General features: G+C 32.7%; 1 protein-coding gene across 1 annotated transcript in view; it reads left to right on the top strand.

Moving 5' to 3' along the window:
- The window catches only part of LOC142318316 (lachesin-like), a 470,857-nt gene that overhangs the window by 382,968 nt on the left and 60,710 nt on the right, over positions 1 to 27,179 (top strand). The window contains exon 7 of the mRNA XM_075354889.1: positions 14,568 to 14,696. Coding sequence (XP_075211004.1) covers positions 14,568 to 14,696 — 129 coding nt within the window. The remainder of the gene's footprint in view (positions 1 to 14,567; positions 14,697 to 27,179) is intronic.

A 27,179-nucleotide genomic window follows, 5' to 3' on the forward strand; every position in this document is an offset into this window, starting at 1 on the left:
AGCGTTTCTTGCAACTTTTTTCAAAGTTTGTGGCTGGATATTTAATACACCTTGTTCAATATTGACTTTCAATTGTTCAAGTGTTCGTGGTTTGTTGCTGTAGGCTTTTTCTTTGAGGTAACCCCATAGAAAAAAATCCGACGCACTCAAATCTGGAGATCTTGGTGGCCACAAGCCTCGACCGATAACACGATTACCAAAGAATTCCTCAACGAAATCAGAAGTTGAACCTGCGTATTGCGATGTCGCATCGTCATGTTGTAGCCAGCAGTGTCTGTCTTCCTCTTCCAAGAGTGCAATGAACTGAAATAAAATATTCTGATATCGTTCTGCATTAATGGTGTACTCGAAAAAAATAGGACCGATTATTTTCTTCCGCGATATCGCGCACCACACGCCCAACTTCTGCAGGTGTAATTGTTTTTCGTGATAAACGTGGGGATTTTCAGCACTCCAAATTCTACTGTTTTGACTATTTACGTAGCTATCCAAATGAAACCGTGCTTCATCTGTGAAAAATAACGAATCCATAACATTAATTCCCTCATGCAGAAATCGACAGAACCATTGACAATATTGTAGCCATTTTTCTTTGCCGGGCTCAAGAAGTTGATGAACCGTTTGAATGCGATAAGGTCGTAATTGTAATTATTTGGTCGCCCGATGAACAGTTGATTTCAGCAGACAAATGTCTGATCGATTTATTTGGCGAGGCGAGTAGTCGGTCTTTGATTTCACTGACTGCATCTGTATTCAACACTGACGCAGATCTTTTGTGTTCCTTGTTATTAACAGAACCAGTCTCTCTAAATTTTTCAACTAACCTTAATACTGATGTTTTGTTAGGAGCTGGTTTATCTGGGTACTTATGGCGAAACAAATCTTGCACTGCAACCACTGACTTCGTACTGAAGTACGACTCAACAAAGAAAACACGTTCATCTAGCAATACACTGAACGTAATGATTGCATTGTTGTTACTATCGGTAGTGTTCTACTGCGTCGCCTCGATGTTCAGATGTTAGACCAGTCCATTTCAGTAACGAGTAGGGGAGTAAGCTTGACTTTTGATATTTCATGGATGAGTGATTGATGGGTTGCGTTTTATATGGGACACCCTGTATGTATATATATATATATATATATATATATATATATATATATATATATATATATATATATAAGGAAATTATACTTTAAGTAAAAGGTATTTTCGTACTCCTTATGCCTAAAAACGTAAAGAAGATCAATATCAGTCCCCAATCCCAGCGTACGACTGAAAGTAAAACCGAACCTTTATTCGAAAAGTCGATAAAAAACATTTAAGAAAATAAAATTGTGTGGGTTAATTAAAAATAAAACACATGAAAATAAATCACGGCTTATGGAATAAAACACATGAACGTCGTTGGAGTCTTGGTATCATAAATGAGATTCTTAAACTTCAGATTAATCTGTATATACAAAAGGTGGAATGTAAAAGGTTTTACATGTACAATAAAAAAAAGTAAATATGAATAAAAGTTTCTTATTTTAGAAGACTTTGCATATCGTACGGTTTCGATAGTAAATTGACTGCCTTTATTTCAGAAATGACGTTCTAAACTGTATTATTTTCCACTACCCCTAGCATTTTAAACAGTATACTGGATTAAATTATTTTCCTGATAATGTCAAATCCTGAACTAATAAATATATTAATGTAAATATTAAACCAGAAATTTGGTAAGATTAATTATTTGAAAGCGTTTACAAGTATGATTTCTAAGTACTTTAAAGCCAGCGTAAAAATAAGCTATTTAATAATTTTTAGTTACTATCCACCTTATAACAGCGTCTTTTGTAAACAAATAATTTTATAACCAAGGGAATAGAGGGAAAATCACCACTATAAATCTGTTAATTACTTATTATTTTTAGAATATAAATCTTACAGTAACCAAAATTAAAAAAACCGCAAATCATTAATAAAGTAGGGTATATTTTTGCCTATTTTTTTTCAAAATCGATCTTTAATTTGGACTCATGCTGGAAAAATAAAAAGCATAAAACAAATACTAAAAGATTGGAAATCATGAAGAACTCTTTCCATCTGTAACATTGCCGATTAAAAGAAAATATATTTGTCCAACATTGTAAACAGAGTCCATTACGGAGAGTTATATTTCCCTATAAAAATGTTAAAGTTTCCGATTCATTTTTGCAACCTATCTGGAATGAAGAACATCTATTAAATTGTAAAATCGAAAGAAAGCTAAATTCTGCCACGAACATAATGTTAGTATTTTATTATCGTTAGACAGCAAATAAAAATATATATAAATAAATGAAAATCAGAATGAAATAAAAATGTATTGTTTACGGATAAACACGAAAAAATCTAGCTTTACAATATTGTATCTTTTCTTTCTAATTAGTGCATGCATAATTTTAATTATGTGTTGTTCACTTTTTTATCACTACGAAAACGTACAGCTACGAACACAAGAAGAATAAACCAAATATTATAATCCATAAAAAGTATGTAATATGAAAGAGACTGGCGCCAGCGGACGTACTCGTAACTTCCGCATGAGGTAACAACCGTGTAAAAAAGAGGAATCGTAGTGGTTGCCTACAATGAGTCAAAGAATGTATAATATAAAAATAAATAAAAACAAAAGTGTTTAAACATAAAATTTTTAATATGCGGGATTTGTCATCTATTCATTAGTTTTAGTCTGTTTTATTACAATTAAAAATGTAAAATGATAGTACAAATCCATTGTCACCATTTATAAAACTTATAAATGATTGTAAAGATTCAAATGTTTCATTTTCGATATTAGAAAATTAATTTGAATTTGTTTGAATTAATTTGAAGTTGAAGATGTTTAATTACATGATGTTTAATTACAAACCTTACAAAAATATATACGATATTGGTAAATGATTGAAAAATAAAATGGAATCGACAATGTAAACGGCAAAAAATGCCATTAAAAAAAATCATAATGATACCTGATATTAATTTTTACAACTGTTTCTTAATCATAAAATGAAAGAAATCTTTGTTAATGTAAAGAAAATTTTGTACTTACTTTTAGTTAACCATAATGGAGGTAATTATCCATTATTATTGTATTTTACTACTATCAAATTCACCAAAATCTTGAAAACAGTAATTATCTTTAAATTAATTTAATTGTTGATTAATTCATGATTGTTTAAGCTACTATTCACTTTTTTGGTAACATTGTAAATATTGTTGTTTGTAAAATATTATTTTTTACACGTAAAGAAAGATTTATATTAAACTGTTATTTAAATAAAAATCCAAACAAAAAATATTCACAGAAGATACATACTTTGATTCAAGTTTCGATTGCAAAATTATCAACATACGAAAAATACACCTAGTAGTAGATTTAAAACGATCTAAATGTTGAATGCATTATTGCAGTAATACCAAGTACTATACGTAAATGAACTCGTTTAATGTAGTCGGGTAGGATTAACCACCAATATTTCCGAGCGAAGAACCCATATCGATTCGGCGTTATTCCCGAGGAAGTTTATACACCATTCATTATTAGTTCCAGAATAAATTCGTAAGATACAACCAAGGATTGTAACTGGTTGACTATGGATCAGTTCGTATTTTTTCAGCTTAATTATCACCCATTTACAGACTCTTAACTTAAATTCAAATGAAATACGTAAATATTTTAGGAATTTATTAACAGTCGGGGCTAACGTCAAATCAACGGTTGTAACCGCAGTTCAAGTGTAACATCTTCGTGAAGTACAATACTGAAAATGATAATCCAAGATGAAAAATTTTCCTGTTAATCTTTAGGCATATCTGCACATTGTCTGATGAATAAAAACAGGACACAGAGAAACAGGGATCCTCCTATTAAAAATCAGAAATTAAGAATATTAAAATTATTATTAATCAAAAGAAGACAGTTTCGAAATTTTCATAAGAATAATCAAGATAGATTTTCTAAATAAAGATGTGGTATTATATATAGGAGGCAATCTTGAGATAAGCATACTTATTTTCTACTTAGAAACTGATTTTCTAACAACATTTGGATTCAATAAGGATACCGTACAACAGAAAAAAATTGTGAAAAAATCTATAAAAAATACAAGTAAAAGAAATGTTCAGCAGCATTATTATTACCAACCAATCTTTGATGAAGTATGACAAGTTCTTGTTTTCTACATTTTAATACATCTTTCTCATCAGTATTTTTTTATTATTAAACCTTAAACTTTACATTGAATCTTGCTTACATCAAGGTGAGATTAAAAATGAGCAGTCATCACTAAAATTTATTCATGCTGGAGAGCTACAAAAATGTAGTTTTACTTTACTTCCGTTTTTAATTTATAGAACTGATTTCCAACAACAATAGAAAACTGTAGTGACGATTTCCGATAATGTAGCGAATAAACCAGTACACAAACAGTGGTTGTATTACAATACTTACAAAAACACTTACATACCATTGAAGAATGAAGAAATTATCTATATTTCGGTTTCACGCTTAAAAAATAAACATATCCTCTACTAAATAACACATAAATTTCTCAATCATACAAGACTGTAAACTGTTAACTTAATGGAAAATCGATACATATATAAAAATACATAATAAAACTAAGAATCAAAAACTTCACCCCACAAAAATCCATATTACTACTGAAAGTTATTTTATTGCTACACAAAACAATCCTTAAACACAAGTAGACATACTACATTCAGCTCTCTTTTACAATCATATCAATAATCGAATTATTTGAAGATTCAAGAAATATTTTTTTAAAATCATTGCAAATAATTTTTGCTGTTTCATACATAACCACTTAATAAACAAATAAAAATAAAAACTATTCAGCACGTGAATAATATGATCCAGAAAAGATTGCATGTCCAAAAACAATAAAAATTCTGGAAAACGGTCAAATACTAAGATATCTAAACTATCTACAAGTTTCAAACTTATTTCAACAATTGTACAACTATTTATGGACATATTAAACATATCAGTGGGACACATTTATCATGTAACATTACACATTCTTCTTATGAAATGAAACTTTCACACACATACTATTCAAGGAATACGTATGCACACTTTATATATAATATAATAATGCATAAAAACAAGTTAAATATAATAATAAATAATCCATGTAAAACAAAATTTCAGTGGTTTGTCACGTCATTTCAATCATTCACGTGACTTTACTTTTTCTGTTAACAAATTTTACTAACAACGAATATGTAATGTTCTTGCGTATTTTGTTTTTTCTAGTCATTTTACTATTTATAGTATTTCAGAATCGAATAAAATCAGAATTTAATTTACAATCAAGCATGGTAGCATTAAACAACATGTAAAAATACATAAATTTAACAAAAACATTAACAGTTTTAAAAAATATTAATAAAAGTATGATATTATACAAAGAAACAACGAAAATTTAGCTAAGTTCTATATTAATATTCCTTGGAAAAAATAATTGATTCCGATTAAAATGTGGTAAATCTATAATGAAGCTATTATTAGTCAGACATTAATTATTTTTATTAGATATTTTAAAAATGTAGGTTGAATCTACATCTCAACCAACATTCATGAAAATGTTGATTTCTTTCTTGTAATTAAAGGAATCATTGCAAAAAATAAATTGATTTAGGTTAATAAATGCTTGATTTTTTTTTCTACAATGAAATTTAAGGTAGATTTTTTTCACTTTCTCTGCCTATTAAATATAACAAACCTTTTACTTCCAATGTTTGTCAGTGTTGTGATTCATAACCCTTAACTTTAAAAGTTATTAATTTCTGCTTCTTTCTTTCTTCTTGTGAAAATTAGATTCTTTTACTGTAGATTAGTTTTCCTAGTGCATTCGGTGAAGATCATTTTTGAGTTTAATCAGTATAATTCCATAACTATAGAATAGCACCATAACTGACTACGGTGAAAGGTGCTGTGATCAGAAGATAGATAGAAAATGAAAAGATAGTAAATGTAGCAGATAACGAGTTATTTCCTGACTTAAATCAGATTTATAAATTCCACACCTGACTGAGGACGAATGAATCTCATACCTAGCACGGGTTTAATGATGCCGACGTTTAAGACAGTAATTAGCAAGTTGAAAGATATAATTGCTAATCCGAGTTGGAGCCAAATATTTTACGGATGAATCTCAAGAAATACTCTAAAGATATACAATTTTTATTATTGTTATGTTAATATTATGTAAAATATGTATGATATTATAACCATTTTTTAAATTATGTTATTTAATTTAATGCATTCCTTTAATATATTAGTTAAAAATTTGCTTAAAAAATATGTTGGTGAATTTGTAAAATCTAGTAATGGTCTTATCGGTATGTTGTTTTCATATATTTTTGGTAAAAATTTCATATATGGCCCGTAATTATTGTGTTTTTTTAAATTTATTTTTTGTTTTTTCATCCTGAATAACACATTAAGACTACTTGATTAAATTTTTGAATTTAATTATGTATGTATTTGTAGGATATTTTATTTTAGTAAAATTATTTGTTTACAGATAATTTTTGTATAGATTACACAATCTTGCAACATTATATACGTGGGTATGACCAATCACTAATTTTCCACATGTGCAATTTCATAAATAGCATTATATGTAATAAACCAGAAAACTCCAACTTTGCTAAACATGGAATACGGTCATAAATACAATCATAATAACTTCATGAAATTCATAAATATTTCTTATAAATATTATAATATTTCTAATTTTTAGAAATATCACACACACTGAAATAATAAAAATTTAATTAATTAAAAAATTTTTTTAAAAACCTATATACTATTTAAAAATATAATAAATATAAACATAAAGAATTAATAATTTAATAATTATCTAATGATATGGTTCCGTTCGATTTCATTTTAATCCACTAGAGTACATATATATTCCTTCAGTATACTGGTAGGATCGGACAGTCATGACTAATTTTCATTTTAACTGTGATCTTTTAAATTTTTAACTTTAATGCAATTATTTTTTCTCCTGATGATGGCTCTCAAGTAAGCCGAAGTTCTTGAGTTTATATCAATGTACTGGTAAGGTGGATTTCATTAATTGTTATATTATTTATTTAACATATCAGCGGTACCATGTTCGAGAAATTAATTTTAATTTTATTATTTCAGAAAATGATCTTAGTAATCCTAGATTTGAAAGATTTATACTTTTAGTAATTAAGAATACATAAAATACCGAAGTTTTCTTTAAGTTTTGATTTGATTTTATTTAATCAAAACATTGCGAAAAAAAACTTAATTTTAGACTTATTTAGAAATGAGTTTATTACTTGCAATCCTTATTCAAGATTTGGCAATTTTAAATTCAAAAATTTCATCTGAATTTCAAAATGAGGATTTACTGGATCCTACGTATTTCATGGATGGATTTAATTTTTTAAATATTTCAGGTTTCTTTGAAAGCTATCATAATAACTCTGAGGTTATCAGCAGAAAAATCTGAAGAAACTTACATTCTTAAGGCTTCTGATTATAAAATAGTGATCTAAATAAATTTTCAATTTTTTTTTTGTATAATGTTTATCTTAATAATTGCAAATTCACTGAATTAATTTTATTGTACTGATTGCTTTAGAAGATCAGTGTTTGTGGTTTGTACTCTTATTATACAGAGAGATCAATTTAGTCTTTCTCTGATCTGTTTTTGTTCTTCTTCTGTTGTATACCGTATTAATCGATTGACATTAAAGCCAAGTCAGCATCAATAAAAACCTTTGTTCATGAATAAATTCAGTTATTGAATCTTCATTTCTGTAATTAAATCATAACTAAAATTATGTGAATTCTTAAATTAAATTTAGTTACAGAATAAGAATTTTATTAACTAAATATTAACATATTTTTAGCTGGTAGAAATTTTACTGCAGACCTTCTTTTCTACTACTGGGAAATTGAATAATCAAAATTAATAATCTTATTGCTTATTACAAACAAATTTGTATTAAAATAAATGGTAATCTTGTTAATAGTCAAAGTGCAAAGTTCATTTTACGATATTGTAATAAAACATCTGCAAATAACCATCAATAAACTGCCAAATTTTATTTAATATGTAGCATGAAAATAACACTCAATATTAAAATGTTGTTATTTTGGTTGCGAATTCGTACAAAAAACTCTGGAAATAAGTAGAAATTAATCTTCAGACGAATATTTTCAATTACGGTAAGTAGACGGGTAAGTACATAACCGTAGTTACACTGCTTACAAGGTTGGGCGTAATCATACTAATAGGCATGACTACCGTCGTAGAAAATATGAATTAAAGGCGCATTTTTGTAAAAATGAGGGTAATTGCCAAAGCTCCGTGGTTCACGCAGAATGATGGCTTGAGGCTTGATGGCAGAGGCTTGAGAATCATGTAAACCACTTTGCAATTAATCTACTCGATAACAGCAGGGACGTCCGACGGTTGAAACGAACCCATGTACTCGACTTAGGGTCTGCGTAACAGTTTGGAATCTAACACCGTCAAGCTTAGTGGTGTCGTATCTAATTTCTTGTTACTTCTCTTTCTTTTTCTTTTATTTGTTATTAATGTTTGTTTTGTGGGCTATATGGTGCTGAAATTATTGGTTTGTGATTTATGACTGAGCTTGAAATTTCATATTTGACTTTAAGTTTGCATGCAACTGTTAATTGTGTTTTATTTATTTGGGGGTTCCTTAAGGATCTTCTTATCACGTGCTTTTGTCAGGAAACCTACTTATGGCTGCGCAGGAGAGCCGATTGTAATTATAATTGTTATTGAGAAAAAAAATTTGTAAAAATGGATGTTCAAAGATAAATCTGGAAAAAATTGAGTTATTCTACCAATCTTTTTATTAATTTTTTGATTATTGGCAAAGTTGTTGATCGTATCTTCCTTCAATATTACATTACGGGACATACGGTCATATGATACCTAGTTTTAAAGAAGTATTTGAAAAATTTTAATACTTAAGTTTTTCAATTTTTAAAAACTTATGAGATTTTTGGTTGAAATTTTGGTTTAACTAGAGAGAATTTATTTTCTCTTACGCTCTGCTTGTCTCAAAGACTTTTAATCAAAGTATGGTCCAATATGTTCCATTTTTAGTTATATAATTCTCAAGATTGCTGAACCGCCCACGCCAGCTCCCCCGTGATTGCCGAATTCTTTAAGCTTCACTGAGCTAGCCTCTCCTATCGGAGAAGATTTCCAAAGAGAGAATTGTGATACCTCAAATAACAAAAAAAAATCTAAGGGGAACATACAACAGTAATTCTAACTATCTGCAACAAACATGAAGTGACCGCTATTTTGGATTGGGAGATCAGAATTTAGTTTTAATTACATTATTTCCTCGTCTCATCAAGCTCTTTAAATGATATATCAAATGACCATTGGCCCCATTTGAAATTTTTAGTTGCCTCCATCCCCTTAAAATAAAAATCTGATGTAGACACTAAATGACTTCCTTGTACGCATATTAAATTGCATATATACATTTTTTTTAAATGAAAAGTACATAAAATTTTATTTCATTAATAATTCTGATATTTTTTCATATATATATATTTTTTTATTGTTTTTATTGGATTTATTATTATTTTATTTTTTACAATCATTTTATTTTTAAAATTAATATATTTTAACGATGTACTTTGCCTTGTAAGATTCAAATATTTCATTTATTAAAATTTTATTTGGCTATAACTCTGGTACCAATGAAAACAATTACAACTTATGATATATCGTTGGTAATCTCTCAATTCGGGCTAATTACTGCAGTTAAGAAATAGTTCAGAATCCAAATTTTTGGATTTTGGAGTCTTTTGGTTCAGTCGATTACAATCAAAAGGGGAGGTGCGCAACTGGATGTTACAACAGTCCTAAATTCAAAGTTTCAACATCCTACGGCTAATCGTTTTTGAGTTATGCGAGATATATACGTACTTACAGACGTCACACGTCGAAACTCGTCAAAATGGATCCAGGGATTGTCAAAATGGACATTTGAAATCTGAAAATCGAAATTTTCGCGACCACCATCCTTCCTTCACTTCGTACAAGAACGTAGAAGAGGAGTGAATATTCGTTCACTGAAGAAGCCCAAGAAATACAAGGAAAAATGCCGCAAACCCATCCAGTTATCTCAGTGTTAGAGAGGGTGTAAATTATTTTTCAGCCACGCGGTATATATATATATTTTTTTTGTATTTTTAATTAGAACCAGAATGAATACATTTCAATTGGTAGATAACGCATTTCATTATATTAATTGCCATATGGCAACATGGTAGGAGTATTATCCAAAAGAAAAATCCATTATGTAATTTATCTGTTTGCTATTTCTAGGTAATTTCAGGATCACAGAGTATTGTTATTCCCCATACTACGCATGATTTCATGTACTGTTTCTCACTGGATGGTAAAAAAAATATTTATTATTGTCATGGGTCACTGATTAATTTAATCTTTCAAATAATTCTTATAACTGATATTTGGCTCTAAAAGCGGCTCTAAATATTGAATTGACCGTTAAATTTGTAATAATCAGTTAAAAAGTCAGATACTAAAAATTAAGGCACTAAATAATTGCTTATTGTTATTCAAAGTGTTAAAACTATGTTTTTCTAGCATAATTTAATTTTAAGTTTTTCAGAATACACAAGATTAGTTTTGAATCCAAAAACCAAAGACAAAAATCCAGGAGAAACTACATACAGACCAATGTGTCTGTTAAATACCACTGGCAAATTATTCGAACGAATGATTGTCACCAGACTCGGGGCTGAACTCGTAACGAGAATTGTCTCACAAACAATTCGGTTTTGTCAAAGGAAAATCCACGGTTGACGCTTTGCAGTACGTGATTAACTGCGCCAGAGAAAGAGCGGGTGGTTCTCGGCGTCGACGGAGGATACCATTGGTTGTCCTCCTAGACGTCAAAAATGCTTTCGGAAGCTTCTCTGGCCGGTTATCAATCAGGCTTTGATTGAAAAAAAACGTTAGTCCATATCACAGAAGTGTTATAAATTCTTAACTTCATTACAGAACGATGCACGTCAGTACTGAAGAGGGAGACGTCCCAGTTGAAGTATTCGGAGATGTTCCACAGGGATCGGTCCTTGGAACACTCCTGAGGAACTTAGCTTTCGATGGGGTGTTACGTATCGATTTCGATGGAGACGTGGAACTAGCGGCCTATGCAGATGTCATAGCTTTACTGGTTTCCGGGTATTCTGAACAAGAAGTGGAGGAGTATGCAAATGCCGCATTCATCAAATACAGGCATGGCTGTCAGACAAAAAGTCGATGTTAGCGCTCACTAAGACCGCAGCGACAGCATTAACTGGCCGTCGTAGGCTCCGAATCATAATCATTCGAGTAGGTGTGACGGAGATCGCGCAACCGACACGGTCAAATATTTAAGCTATGGTGGCATAAAAACCGATTACATACTGTACACTTGAACAAGGTGACTGAACGTGCAGAAACTGTCATCGAGAAATTAAAAAGACTGATCAGTAATCATCGGTGACCAAGCCCTTCTAAGAGAAAATTAATACTGTCCGTAGCCATGTCAATAATATACTATGCTGTTCCGGCATGGGCGGAGGCCTTTGATAAAAAACGAAACCTTCAACGGGTCTCATCTTTCCAACGTAGGATTAATATAAGCATAATATATAATATAGGTTATTAACCTATAATATAGATTAACAAAACTGTTTCACAGTATGCACTCTAGGTGACTGAAGGAGTTCCTCCCGTGCATCTGATGTTGAACAGAATATGACATGATATTCCGCGCAAAGAAGCCCAAAATCAGATGTTGGAAGAATGGGAGCATACTGGTAAGCCTCAAATTCCGGTTGTTGTTCAAGAAGGATAATTCCATGAATTGACTAGTGGGTCTCCAGAAATCATGGGGAGGTGGGAATCCATCTCTCTCAGTTGTTGACTAGGCATGGAGGGTTTGGGGCATACCTTCACCGCTTTGGCAGAAGGCCCGAACCGGTTTGCCAATACTGTGAAGAAATAGATACCGTGGTAAACATGATGTACTTGTGTTACCAGTGGGACGAACTGAGGCACACACGGGCCATTCAAGGACTAACACCAAATAATACCGTACAATACATGTTAGAAACGCTAAAAAACGGCCCTTTTCAGGCCCACCGCAAGGTTATGAATTACGTACCATCAAAGCTATTCGGCGGCAGTTCATATGAACTGAATGAAGACAACGTTAAAGATAGCAAGCATAAACTAAATAAAACTTAGTGATGTTCATCCGAACAAGAATTGAGAGTCTATCCGGACGCGACCGCCTTGGGTCAGGTGTGAGTGCAGACTGGTTAGAAGACGCTACGTACAGTGCTCGAGGGAGCAGCTTGTGATTGTAGATTGACATGATGGTCTGGCGACCATAGTTTGTCATGGGTACCCTACCCACCGCTAGGTTTCAGCACCAACGGAAAGAGGAGGTGAAAACGTAACAATATATATGTACATATATATGATACATATATATGTATCTATGTAATTTTAATTAAAACCTGAATACTGCTCATTTTCTAAATAATGGTTTCATTCTTACTACGTATTACAAAAATAAAGTTGATTTTTACTAACTAAAATAGTAATGAATTTTTTTCAAAGATAATTGAAAAGAGCAAACATAGGTGAAACATAGCAGAATATATCAAATAGAAACCCTGGAATAGAAATAGAATAAAATAATTGAATATATATATATAAAAATAGAATTGGAATATAAGAATCTCTAAAGAATACAGTATGCTCATTAATATTAATAAAAGTAATAATATATACATTATATTATACTAATATATATACATTATACAGAAGTCATGATGATATCTGTAAAATTTTGTAACATTTGCGTGTTGTTCTTCATATATTATTCAAGGCTTAGAAAAAATATCTAATATATATATATATATATATATATCTACATATTTTTTACTCAAGTTCAACGTAACAATAAATGCCAACCAGTTTAAATAAATAACTATTATAATTTTACAAAATTGTTTAATCTGAATTTAATATTTAACTCTATTAAAATTTTCATAAGTAATAAAAGTTTCTCAACTATTACTAACACCATTAAACTCAATTTATAATATTAATCGAGTTACTTAATTAACTCAATTTACATAACTCAAAATATAATATACCCGGGCATGTTTACGTGGTAGGTGATAAATAATATAATTCAGTTGTACGTAAAAATAAAAATTCGGAAAATAACGGAATAGGAATTAATTTTTATAGTACTTGAATAGTTTAAAAAAAACTTTACCATAAAACTACAAAAACGGTCTTTCAGAATCGACTGGAAACAAAATTTAACAAAATTTTAATTAAAAAAATATCAGTTAACCGCGTTCCCTTCTTCACATTTATTTTAATTCACTGTATTAAACATCTCCTTGGTGGAACAATTCTTAAGTACTGCTGACCTCAATCGCATAACTTAAATTGTTTTAATAATAACACATTTGTATTATCTTTATAAATTAAACTTTTGTCATTCTACAATATGAAACTAATACTAGTCAAAAAATATTTCCTACATAAATTACGTTACATTAAATTTTCTTCCAGACTTTTGGTTTGTTTTCTATTTTACTCTTTTCCAAGCAATGATTACTTATATTGGTTAAATATTTATTTCTGCCGGTGGGAGAACTTTATCCTTTACTGAAATTTTGCTAAAATTTACACGTCTGTCAATGGGCAAACCTGTACAATCTTGCCTATTTAGTGTTGAGTGCCTACTGATTGACGATGGGCATTCAAATTTCTGATCAGAAAGTGATTTAATTTTTGTTTTAATCTTAAAATAACACGTAGGTGTTATGAAGTTTTAGAGGTATATAAAAACTTATAAATATTTTTTTTTTTGTGAACATATTGGTCTCTTAATTAAACAAAAATGTCCTATTATTTATACAATTAATAAACAGTTGTGATTTTAAGTGTTTTACTACAAATTTACGTGCTAATCCATCTTAGCTAAGTCATAAATAAAACAAAGAAAATATATTATCATACAAACACAAACTATAAGGCAAATTCTGAAGTAAAGTAAATCAACAACGTCTAAACTTACTTTTAAATCTATTTACTACAAATAAAATATACTTATTTTATAATATTAACTTATAACAAGCTATAATATGTTTATCTAACATAAGCGGTTTCTGCAAGAAAAATGTTTTTTGTTCCACGAAGAATATAGTTCACAATATTATAATTTATACGACTTTCTATCAGTTTATATTTTATAGTACAAAATTATTCATTTAGACACTAAATGAAAATTTTAAATTATCTATACTAAAATGGTTTATGTACATTAGATAAATCATTTATCTGATATGATTAAAAAAATAATTTCCACAATTTATACATCTTTTAGCTTATCTACTTTTAGTTTTTTTTAATTATTTTTTCTGTTTCAGTTAATGTTGTCGATGGAGAAGTACTTCATATTACTAAAGTAAGCAGACTTCACATGGGAGCCTATTTATGTATAGCTTCAAACGGTGTTCCACCATCCATAAGTAAACGCGTTGAACTCCGTGTTCAATGTAAGTAACAGGTATAGTTTCTATCCTACATTCATGTCATATAAAAAGGGAATATTCAAATAAATAATACACTATATTTCTAATTCAGCATAATTGCTATAGTATATTATTCAACAACATTAATTTGGTACGTGTGTGTTCTTATAAATTAGAACAATAAGTTTTCTAAATTAATTGAAAGAACAACAAAATTCTAAAAAAAAGATTTTCGTAGAATTCTTGTAAAACCCACACATATAATAAAATGCAATAGCATTTTGAGAAAGTAATACCAGTTATAATTGAAAAATAACATTAGAAAAAAAATATTTTTCTTTTACATACTTTACTATAAATGTACTAAAACTATAAATAATACAAATTGTTAGGGATGTAGGATGTAGAGGGTATACTGAAATGAAACGACTAGCACTAGATAGGGAATCTTGGAGAGCTGCATCAAACCAGTCAAATGACTGAAGACAAAAAAAACTATAAATGTGATATTTCATTCAGTTTATTTTTCTAAAACTATCTATTTCTTATATAAAGTTAATTACTTCATTTAAACCTAGTTTCTGTTTAAATAAAAAAAGGAGTTAACTTCGAAAATATTTTCTGCTTTCGTTAAAACTCACAAGTGGCTTTTGCCATTTGATTTTAATTATTGTACTGAAGTTTCAGTTGTACATTTCCTCTGTTCTAAAAAAAAATCCTTTACAAGTTACTTAAAGAATAATCTTAAAGGCAATTTAGTCTTTTTTTCTGTAATGAAATCTTTAATATCTTAATTCGTATTAGATATCTTATGAATACTAATTGAAGATAATGACAAGCCTCTAAAGTGTAAATTTGCAAAGTTTTATTAAAATTTGTACAGGTGTTTCTGCTTGATATGCGCACAGGAACGACTCAAGTTATCATTTTATTATAGGTATAGAGATAATTTTATTTATTTTTTTTTACAATATTAGATTTGCAGTTTGAAAACCATTTGGTTAGTGAAATGAGGATAACATTTCAAAATTAATTCAACTCCTATGAATTTTTAAACTTCTGATGTTTCCTACATTGAATTCATAAGTTTTCCTAGTAACTACAAACTGAAATCCAAGTAATGTTATAATTTTTTTGTAGCAGAAAGCGACAAATTTTATATAGAGTATAAAATTCCAAGCTTCACCCGGGTTTTGAACTCAGACCTCCCCGACAGTAGGCAAACAAATTAACACTTCATAGAGGGTGTCTAAGAATTGAATATTACGTAATTTATTTACTCTTATTTAAAACTTATAGAAAACAGACTTTGTGTGTTTATTTGTCCGCGTTACTGACTAGAATCACAAAAATGACAGAAAAAATTCCTGTACAATTATTACACTTTGTTGTAATTCGTTAATTCAGGCTTTTCTTTAGTGTCAAAGGCTGTTTAACAATTATGTTTGGCACCTTACAACCGATTCAGCCAAACCAGAATCATATTATCGAAAGTAAAAGCATCCATACCTATTTTCTTATTTTTATCATTAAGTATAAATAAACAATATTATTGAAATATTTAAACTCTATTCTTTGAAAACATGTCTTAAACACGTTTGTCTTACGTTCATAAATGTTCAAAAAATGTAATATTGTGAAAGAATAAGCTCTCCTAACGTCTACTGGCTTCTTTTATTTTCTAAGGAAAAGCTATATTCAAACACTTTATTTAAATATTTTCTATAAAAAATTTGTAAAGTTTCAGAGGTTTATAGCTCCTCCCCAGGTACAAGACTTCAACATTATATCTTACATTAATAACTGAAATGTTCCTTTATTTCTACAGTATTTTCAAAAAACCTTTTCCTTCAGAAAAAATTAAAAAAACAAATTTGTACAGTTTATTCATACCTTTCCGTATTCTAAGTGTTTCTATATTTATTACTACTATAGTGTTACTATTTACTATTATATTAATTTATATTACAATATTAATAATAATTTTCTATTTCCATATTTAAATTTTTTTTTTTTCAAAATATGTTGTACCTTTAGAAGAAAAGTAAACAAAGATAATGCATAAAAGGAGAATATCGAAGCAATTCCGGTTTCTAACACTCAATAGCCTCTTTCTTTGTAGCCCTTCAATTATTAAAAATAGAAGTATATCAATAAGTTAAAGATTTTTTTTGTTTTTCGAAACATTTTCTGGCATCAGTAAAAAATAGACAGAAATCCCTATGAAGGGGTTGAGAACCTTTAATTCCTAAGATTCTCTAATCCCTGTGCCAACTAAATTAACAAAAATTTAAATATAAAAAATATGGTTTTACAACCACACGAAAGTATCCACAATCAGATGGAAATGTCCAATTTTTACAACCAGTCCAGAGCAATAAGAGTCACTAGATGTAGAGTCACCAGATCACCGTCAAACTCTCAAAGTGGGCACTCCGTAACAATATATTCTATTGTTTGTTCCTCCAATCAGCAGTAGCAGTCATCAAACGGCGGAAACCCCATCTCTTTAAGGTGTAACCACATCTCCGTTGACTCGTCCTAATGCGCTTCAGTTCGACCATGTTTGGTGGGGAAGTTGGAATCCCTCAAAACCTTCTTTGTTGGATCTTGAACCAGGTGAGCATTGTTGGGTGGATGTTTATCCCGGCGTTGTCAGCTCAGGGCGGTTTTCGTGACCTCAGCCGAGTTGTTTTTAGATCTTGTAGGGCATCGTACAAGGGAGAGTTCTTATGAAACGTGATCCCCTTGAGCAAGTCTTGAAACTAGACTGGCTCGGGTCTCTCAAACTGTCAGTGATCTACTGACCTTCTAGGCATGTGATCTCGAGTGAATTCTCTTTAGTTTTTTAAACACAGGGGCCACGTTACAAATTCAGGTGGAGACGGAAATACTAAATATGTTCATTGGGCATCACAACTTAAAATAAATAAGCCTAGGTAGAGCTTTAAGGGGTATCATTATGGACGTGCAGTTCTATGTGATCTCCGAATTACAATCGAATTATTGGCCATTGAATGGCCATTTAATTCTGATACATTTAATACTGATTTAAGACTAAAAGGATAGGCCCCTACACTGAGCCCTGCGGGACACCCGAGATAGTATTAAAGAGATCAGAGAACACTTCCCTGTATTTAAATTGGGAAAACTTTGTCCAAATAACTACGCAACAACAGATAGAATGGTTGAGGTAAACTCATTTTTAGTTTCTTTGGCAGATCAGGTAGCCAGATCATGTGACTGCTGGACATGTAGAAGGGCAACAAAAAAAATCTAAGCATTTAATGACAATATGTATGTTCAGTAGTGGAAAGACCACTCTAAAGTAATACTCCAAATAACCGAAGTAATGGTCAGGAAAAACTTGTCCCTCCTCTAAAACTGGTCACAATCTTCAAAGGAAATAGCCTTTTGAATACGAATAGCTAACAGACTTATTGACCTGTACGAGGACATTTCATGCACTGACTTGTCCGGCTTAGGAAATAACACAATTTGAGACAAATTCCATTTTACGAATGACGTTAGCACGTCGTTCGAAGTATAGACACTTTTGTTGGTTTTATCCAACAAAAAAGTACGTGGCTTTGAATTAAGACGAAGCTACTTGTTTCATGAGAGTTTTGCTGCTTCTCAATCACCTTTATAACCACTCTAGATAAGAAGAGTTTGATTGAAAGACTCATCGGAATTGTAAAAATTCATAATATCCTCTTCATTGGCACTGGATGCTAAGGGGGTTGAAAGACTGACTACATGTACGTAGCAAATAGGTTGACCTTCTAACTCTCGACTCTACCCCATGATCCGTCTGATTTCTTAAGAGGAATGAACTAAGACAACGGTCGTTAAAATTCTTTTAGCCTTCCACACAGAGAATTTGCCAATTTTTGAAGGTGAAAAATTACTACGGTAAGTATTAAATGTCTCTTCCTTGAAAGATTTTATCTCACATTTCAACCTCCGAGCAGCTCTGTTTAAAGACATTCATTTCTCTGGTCTCCTAAGAACACAGTCATATCCTCATGAGACGCCTCTTCGTTGAAATGAGCTTCGTTACCTCCCGTGGAAAGTCCGCTTCCCTTTTCCTCTCATGTTTGTCTCCAGTCGTTGTCTCCAGGCTGCCTCCTGCAATACCGAGGTCAAGTGTTCGGTTACATAATCTATATCAGCTGAGTACTGATATAGATTAACACAATGAGTACGACTCGTTCATCCTCGATCCATCTCCTACAGGACTCCCAGTCTCTCCTGTTGTGTATGACTGCGGATTTATTCTTCCTAAATACCACAGTTTTTATAGCGAGTAGTAATGGCGAAAGGTCAGACGTTGTGTCGCAGCTAATTCCCATGGAAGTGTATACATACGACACACTGAAGTCATAAAAATCTAAAAGGTATGATGCTTTACTCAGTTCAATGGCCAATAATTCGATTGTAACTCGGAGATCACATAGAACTGCACGTCCATAATGATACCCCTTAAAGCTCTACCTAGGCTTATTTATTTTAAGTTGTGATGCCCAATGAACATATTTAGTATTTCCGCCTCCACCTGCATTGAAACGTGGCCCCTGTATTTAGAAAACTACAGAGAATTCATTCGAGATCACATGCCTAGAAGGTCAGTAGATCACTGACATTTTGAGAGACCCGAGCCAGTCTAGTTTCAATCGAGGTCGCTTGGATACGATTACTGCTAAAATTCGGTAATTGATATCCTGACATATTCCTTATAAGCAGCGCAATGCTTCTGTATGCCTACCATCCTAATGGTTAGTCGTATATAAAACCTCAAAGACGACGATACTTTCTATTGATGAAAAGACTATCGCTGAGTAGGACAATATTTAACGATTCTGCAAAGTTCAACATCACTAACTATTGTCTGTGAACAATGAGACATTAACTTTTCAGGTAGCTATTCTAAGAAAGCTGACCATTAAAAAATGTTGGCTATCTTTTTTTCTGAGAGCCTATCAAAAAGCAGGAGTATTTGGGTCTTTCATTATTTATGACGTCGGGATTGAATAATGAAGGTTTCGCAGTAATACCCGAAAGGCACGCTCGTCCTTTCACGTAAACGTGTGTCCGGTTAGCTTATGCTTACTGACCAAATGTATTATCATTTTGTAGATGTCTACGGTTTACATCACTCAAAACTTGTTTCGAACTGACAACTTTTACATAAAGTCGCTTTTGGACAAGACTGACTGTCAGTTTGTAGAGACGCAACATATCTATTATTCCAAAACGGAGATGGTTTGAGGCTTCATCCGATATTTTTCATCAGTAGTTTCATCCATCGTATATACATCTTCCATCATATCTGTTCGATGAAGGAAAGTTTTTTGCGACCTCACTGGTAGTTATGTCGTTCTCGGCTTACGAAGCATAGAGATCGTTTGCCATGATGAAAATCGTGATTGAGAATCTATTTCGTAATTGTTGCTTTCATTATCGTAGTCATTCAGATTGCTAAAACCATTGTCTCGAATGAGTTTACGCCCCAAGATAACTTCCTCTATCCGAAGTTTTTAAAGACGCAAGTTTTCTACCAGATAAGTTAAAAGTAAATAGTTAGTTCCACCAGTCTTAATTACATGAGTGTCAAATCGATTAGGAGGCAGCTGATCCAATGTTTACGTTTTGATAGGTTATGGATGAAATTCACTAGCTAAGTAAAAACTTAAAACTTAATCAAAATTTATATTAATAATATAGTAGTACCTCTTCATACTAAATATAATCCTCCACATATAAACTATATTGGTTGTTAGCACCAATAAAAAAATAAAAAAATAATTTATCAAGAGAAGTTTTTATACACTGCAATCACATATAACAGCTTTCAGATTTTTAATTTGAAAAATATGTTTTATATTTTGTAATTTTTCAAGGATTTTTAGAAACTCCAACCGTTTAAAAAAAATATAGATCCCTTGACAAGCTTTTTATAATTAAAAATGAGATTGATTATTTCACGCTTTGTTATAAAATTATATATTCCCCCAATTTCTATAAAATTAAAATCAGATAAAATTTACACATAAAAAAGAAAACCTTTTTATTTTTATTTCTTTCAATGCATTTTTTCACGTATTAATATTTGAAAAAAAAAAGATTTATCCAAGTACTTTATTCTTAGCTAGGTCGATATGATTTTTCAATTAAATCTTTGGTCATATAACTCATCAGTGCCTGTTGTTTGAATAAGTAACCGCCTTGATGCAATATGCGTTGCGTGTATTTATTCTTTATCTTAAATTCACTGGTTCAAATTTCTAGTAAATAAAAGTCATTGTCAGTTCACATCTATAGTATTTGATTTTAGTTTTATGTTAAATGAATTTTACGTTGTTAATGAAAATATGTGTTGATGCAAGTGTACTTGACAGAATTTATTTTTGCTCAATAACAATTATAATTACAATCGATTCATCTGCAGAGCCATAAGTAAGGTTCTTGACAAAGCACGTGATAAGAAGGTCCTTAAGGAACCTCCAAAATAAATAATACACAATAAACAGTTGCAAGCAAACAAAGTCAAATATGAAATTTCAAGCTCAGTCATAAATCACAAACCATTAATTTCAGCACCGTATAGTCCACAAAACAAACATTAATAACAAATAAAAAAGAAAAAGAAAGAGAAGTAACAAGAAATTAGATACGCCACCACTAAACTTGACGGTGTTAGATTCCAAACTGTTACGCAGATCCAAAAGTCGAGTACATGGGTTCGTTTCAACCGTCGGACGTCTCTGCTATTATCGAGTAGATTAATTGCAAAGTGGTTTACATGATTCTCAAGCCTCTCCAGGTATTTGACATTGCGCTGTCGTGCAATCTCACGAACCGATAGGAGCTCCAGATAATCCTGAATCTCATCATTCTGGGTAAACCACGGAGCTTCAGCAATTACCTTCGCTAATTTATTCTGAAATCGTTGTATAATTTCCATATTACTAGTACTAGCCGTTCCCCACAATTCCAAACCGTACGTCCAGATTGGGCGCAGGATAGCCTTATAAATTAAGATATTGTTTGATAACGTGAGGCCTGAGTTCCTCCGTAACAGCCAATGAAGTTCCCTGTACCTTACGTTTAGTTGTTTCCTTTTCATTCTCACGTGACACTTCCACGTCAAACGCCGATCCAGGTAAAGTCCCAGATACCGCACAGTCTCCGTTTGCGGAATCAAAACACCATCGAAGCACACACCGGGACAGTCACCTCTCCGCATGGCAAATGTGACTTGCCTTGACTTACCTTTGATGCAATATGCTTTGCGTGTATTTATTCTTTATCTTAAATTCACTGGTTCATATTTCTAGTAAATAAAAGTCATTGTCAGTTCACAACTATAGTATTTGATTTTAGTTTTATGTTAAATGAATGTTACATTGTTAATGAAGATATGTGTTGATGCACGTGTACTTCACATCAACACATATTGATGTGTTGATGCGAATCGCCACACCTTAACCCAAACTGATGGTCCAGAATTATCTCCTCACTCTCCATCACTGGCCTAAGCCTATGCAGTAGTAGCTTCTCAAAAAATTTAGATAAGACCGGTAACAGGCTAATTGGTCTGTAAGAAGAAACTTCCTGTGCAGGCTTCCCTGGCTTCAAAATCATCACCACGTACGACACCTTCCATTCCGCTGGGAAGTAAGATGTCCACAGAACAGCGTTAAACAAATTTCTGATGTACTCGATGCCTTTAAGAGGTAGCATGACAAGCATTTTGTGGGTTACCAAGTCAAAGCCTTGGGCCTATCTTAATCGTCTTCCTTAGTTGACTAATTTCAGTATCTCCCCTTGCAGAGATCGGTTTAATCGGGAAGCTGATTGCCATCGGGCTCTCAAGGAAGTCGTTAACATCCACATCACCGGGGACCTCAGTATCGTGGGGTCGGAACGTTACCGCTCGGTGTGAAGCAACAGATTGGCCTTTTCTCTGTCAGTCCTCGCCGATCTAGTACGCCTCTGTAGTACGGGAGCGTTCCTGATGATCGTTGCAGTCCCTTTATAGCCTTTTCATAAGGAGCATCCGTCCCCATTCAGCTGAGAAACATTTCCTATGTACTCCTTGAATGTCTTGTCCCTGATAGTCCTCAACAACCTCCTCAGCCTCCGCGCCGTCCTATTAAAAAGAGTCCTGGCCTTCTGAAACACTGTCAATTCCGTCGAAGACGCCGCTTCCAGAGAATTAGTTCTGTCACTTCCCTTGGATAGGTATTGTCCCTGGCTGAGTGAAAATCATCAGGTGTAGACCGCCATGCTTCTTCCTGCATGACCGACGTCAAAAAGTACGTCGCATAATCAATATTCCCAGGGGTATCGAGTGGAAACGGGTCAGTCAGTTTCTTTTCGATCCAATCCTGGTAAGAAACCCAATCTGATCGTCTCGTATGAAGAATAGGCCTCTCTTTCCTCCTTAGCACCGTCGTGCTCAATGTAAGTAGATCAGGCGAGTGGTCCGACGATGAATCATAGTTGTTCTCCACCAAAGTGTATGCAGATGATATACCCGAGGTAACAAAAAACACAAGCAAATCCGGGATCTTCGTCAGATCTGTAGGCCAGTATGTCGGCTGGAATCCCAATACCACGTCCAGACGCAGATTTTGAACACAACTCTTCAGCGATCTACTCCTTCCCGTAATCAACCGGGAATCCCACAATGGTTCTTTCGCGTTCTGGTCTCCTCCGGCAATAAATCTAGAATCCAGAGTCGCAAATAAATCAGAAAACAACTCATCAGTTACAGTATGCCATGGAGGGCAGTACACAGCGGACAGCCTAATAGGCCCCAACCAGTCTGTAACTTCAACCGTGGTTGCCTGAATCTGGTCAGTGTAGAAGCCCGGAAGTTGATGATGCCGCAGAGAAATCCGAATCAGAATTGCGGTTCCTCCACGGGCCCTCCCATCTAGGTGATTCGTCACATACACAGAATAACCGTAAAGCCTGAGGTGTTCCGGTCAGTAAAGTTTGTTTCCGATATCAAAATGACGTCCATGGAATTTGAAACTGCTATAACTCCTAGCTCCTCACGCCTAGAAAGTAGGCCGTTAACGTTCCACGCAGCGATTCATAAAAATCTGGACATAAACAGATTTTGGAGAGCACCTGGGTGAGCAATGCTATCAGACTCCCAATCTGTTGAACCAGGAAGTCTATATTTGATAAAACCCTGTCTAGTTTGTCCACACTGCCCTCACCAGCACGCCCAGCTGTCGCAGCATACTTTTTACGGCGAGATTGCGTTGACTGTTCTCGGCACCCCACAACCCAACGAAGGGGAGTTCTTATCATCAAGCGCTTGGCCAGCCATCTTGCGGGTAGCGGGTTCGTTTCTCGGAGCAAGTTGCGAGTTCCAATTCGCCATTCGCCTACGATTCCTCTCCAATATCTCTTGATATACTCTACAGCTTCGGTAATTTGCCGGATGGTCGGACTGACACAAGGCGCAGGTTGCAGGAGTGCTCCTGTCTTTTCTGGGACAATCAGCTGTTCAATAGCCCTCCCCACATTCAACGCAGCGGAAAGGCCTCATACAATTGTTCTTAGTGTGCCTATATTGCTGACACCTCAGGCATTACACGAAGCCAATAGGCTTCCGTGGTATCTCGAATGACACTCTGCAATTGGCAATGTACTCCAATTCAAAAATGGTATTTTTGTTCTTCTGTGGATCCAGGTTCACGAAGAAAGTTGATGTGGGGTCCTTAGTTATCATGTGGCATGCATTTATCATGTCCTTCACCCGATGCCCATGGCCTTCGATTTCGTCCTTTATCATCTCCACTGGAATAGAGTGGTGCAAGTTTTTGATTGCAACACGAAAAGCTCGCTGATCGTTCCTTGTGAAAGTATGACCTACAAGACCGTGCTCTTGAACAACATGTCTTCTTGTACGCCTCGATGTCCCTAGAGATTATTCTCAGCAACTTACTTCCAACCAGTCGAATGCTGTAATCACCCTTGCACACGGCCGCTTCCAGAAGCTCATACAACTTCAGCACGTCGTTTGTTCCGTAACGGCCAATCGGAGATGGCTTGACTGGCACAGGTTGGTCCACAACTTCCGTATTCTCTAGTGGTCTAGTGGAAGGCCACTAAACTTATTAGATAGAGGTAAGTCGCCATTGATAGGACTACGCACCTGACAGATTGTTCGCTAAGTCGTCTCTAATAAGCCTCCTTCACGCAGCCCTCCTCCGGTCCTTATCCAACGACGGCAGCGGATGACGTTTCCTGTACGGTATATGACAACCTACAATATCAGTTGACCTCTCGTCTACCATATCTGCCCAAGGCAGCTGATCCACATCGTGCAAGAACTAAGCGTACATAAGCATAAACTCGAAACCATAAAAATTAAATAAAAAATAAGCAAAAAGTAAACAAAACAGTAAACAAACAATGAACACTCCTTAGCAACGACGTGGCGGAACGAATGATCCTCCAAGATTATAGGAAAGAAAAAAAAAATAAAACTTACAACTAATGATAATTAACTTCAAAAACACAACCACAATTATAAAACAGAACGAACACAACTCAATATAACAGAAAAACAAATTCTAAGTAGAGAACACGAACATACGACCATTTCAAAGAACAGCTGATTAGAACACATGATAGAATGAAATGTGAAACTAAACTGAACAATACAATAACAGTCAGGAAAATAAAAATATAAAATATCAGCTGGTAAAATAGGTTAACTGAATATAAACAAATCTATTTACTTTTACATATGAATAAGAAGAACGAGACAGTTTATGTATTTATAATTAGTAAGAAAAAAAGGAGAAACGAGTCTTAACATAACTGCCCATCAAAAATCAGATGAATTTTTTCATTTCAATTGATTATGAGAATATTACAAACAACATGGAAATAACAATATTAATTAATAATCATTGATTTGAAATCACAATGGCCTCATAAATCAACAACACTACAATTATATGTTATTTAAACAAATATTATATAAGTAGTTTAAAACTGTAAATAATCTTTATACATATAGTATTAATAATAATCATATAATTTTGTAATGAACACTAGTTATAACGCTCATGGATATCTTAACCTGGTTTACTAACCCTATTTCATATGTGTATTTATTTATGTGAATATAAAAATCAATTAAAATCAATGATCTAAATATTATTTCATTAGGTGTGTTCTTGCGGCCAACGGGTAGCTAAATACACTGGTGAGTTAATAACTCATACCAATGACAAATTACTTGCACCTACAATCATACAAATCTAGGTTTTTTTCTGATGTGTTTTCCGTGGGTCTACTGGGAAGATGTATGCAATGGGCAGTGTATAACTCATATCATTAACAATTTAACGTGTACATATATTTCATATAAATAAATTAAATAATAGATAAATCTTGGGTAATCTATACCTCATATAACTCAATAAATAAATAATCTCTGGTGCCTCATTGTACCTTAATAATAAATCTATAAAGAAAACTTATAATGTATATGCGTGTATATGTTTTATTTATGTATATGTTGTATGCGCGGGAGCATGTATGTAATATAGTAACTAGAATGCTGATTATTTAAGAGTGTAAGAGCAATATAAATGTGAAATCACAATTAAATTAATATAAATATGCAGATTAGATTATAAATAGTAATACAATATTTATGATATTTATGAACAAATTAACTATCATATTATGAGATAACAAATGAGTACAACCCAAGACAATAAGTCATCTGGATTCAGATGATTTGAGGTAGTGCCAATTAGTATTTAAAGTATTTCTCTATATCTCACAAATTCTATTACTGACAAATACATTCCAATTAGATGGTTGTCCATGAATCGAGTGTAATGCTATTGTAGAATCTGTATAGTTGAGATATTTGTATAATTGTTACGAGTAAGAAAGGATGTAATAGCATTATTGGCCTTAACGTCAATAGGAAGACAACCACCGAATATGTATACTAACTTGGTTTCCTGAACAATAGGTTATTTAGAATTTCGAATGAATTTCCCAGGAAAGATAAGATTCATATAGAATTGAGCTTCAATCAGGATTTGTTATGTTAAAATTAGGATCTGCTATAAATAGATTATGAGGTAGATTGAGATGAGATATATCAAGTGTGTATGATGGAAGGCTATCAGTTATATCTGAAATAACACCACATTACACTTCGAATGAAAAGTTCTTGTATCAAGAGTCCAATGTAAGTGTAACCTGTATTTAGACTGAGATATTGAGTTATTTATGCCTAAGATGGGAAGATCGTTTTTAATAAATTTGTCCTAATTTACGGGAAAATTTATATGTGCAAAAATTCGCCTGGCTGCCAGAATCTATTAAGATACTACATATATGAGTATTACCAAATATTCATTGGATTTACATAAGGCAGTTGACAAAATTATGTTTTTTGTTTAACTGAAGTTTAACTGAGCGATAAGTGTTATTTTTAGATTTATTGCT

Source organism: Lycorma delicatula, chromosome 1 (genome assembly GCF_047948215.1).
Source record: "Lycorma delicatula isolate Av1 chromosome 1, ASM4794821v1, whole genome shotgun sequence".
Lineage (NCBI taxonomy): Eukaryota > Metazoa > Arthropoda > Insecta > Hemiptera > Fulgoridae > Lycorma > Lycorma delicatula.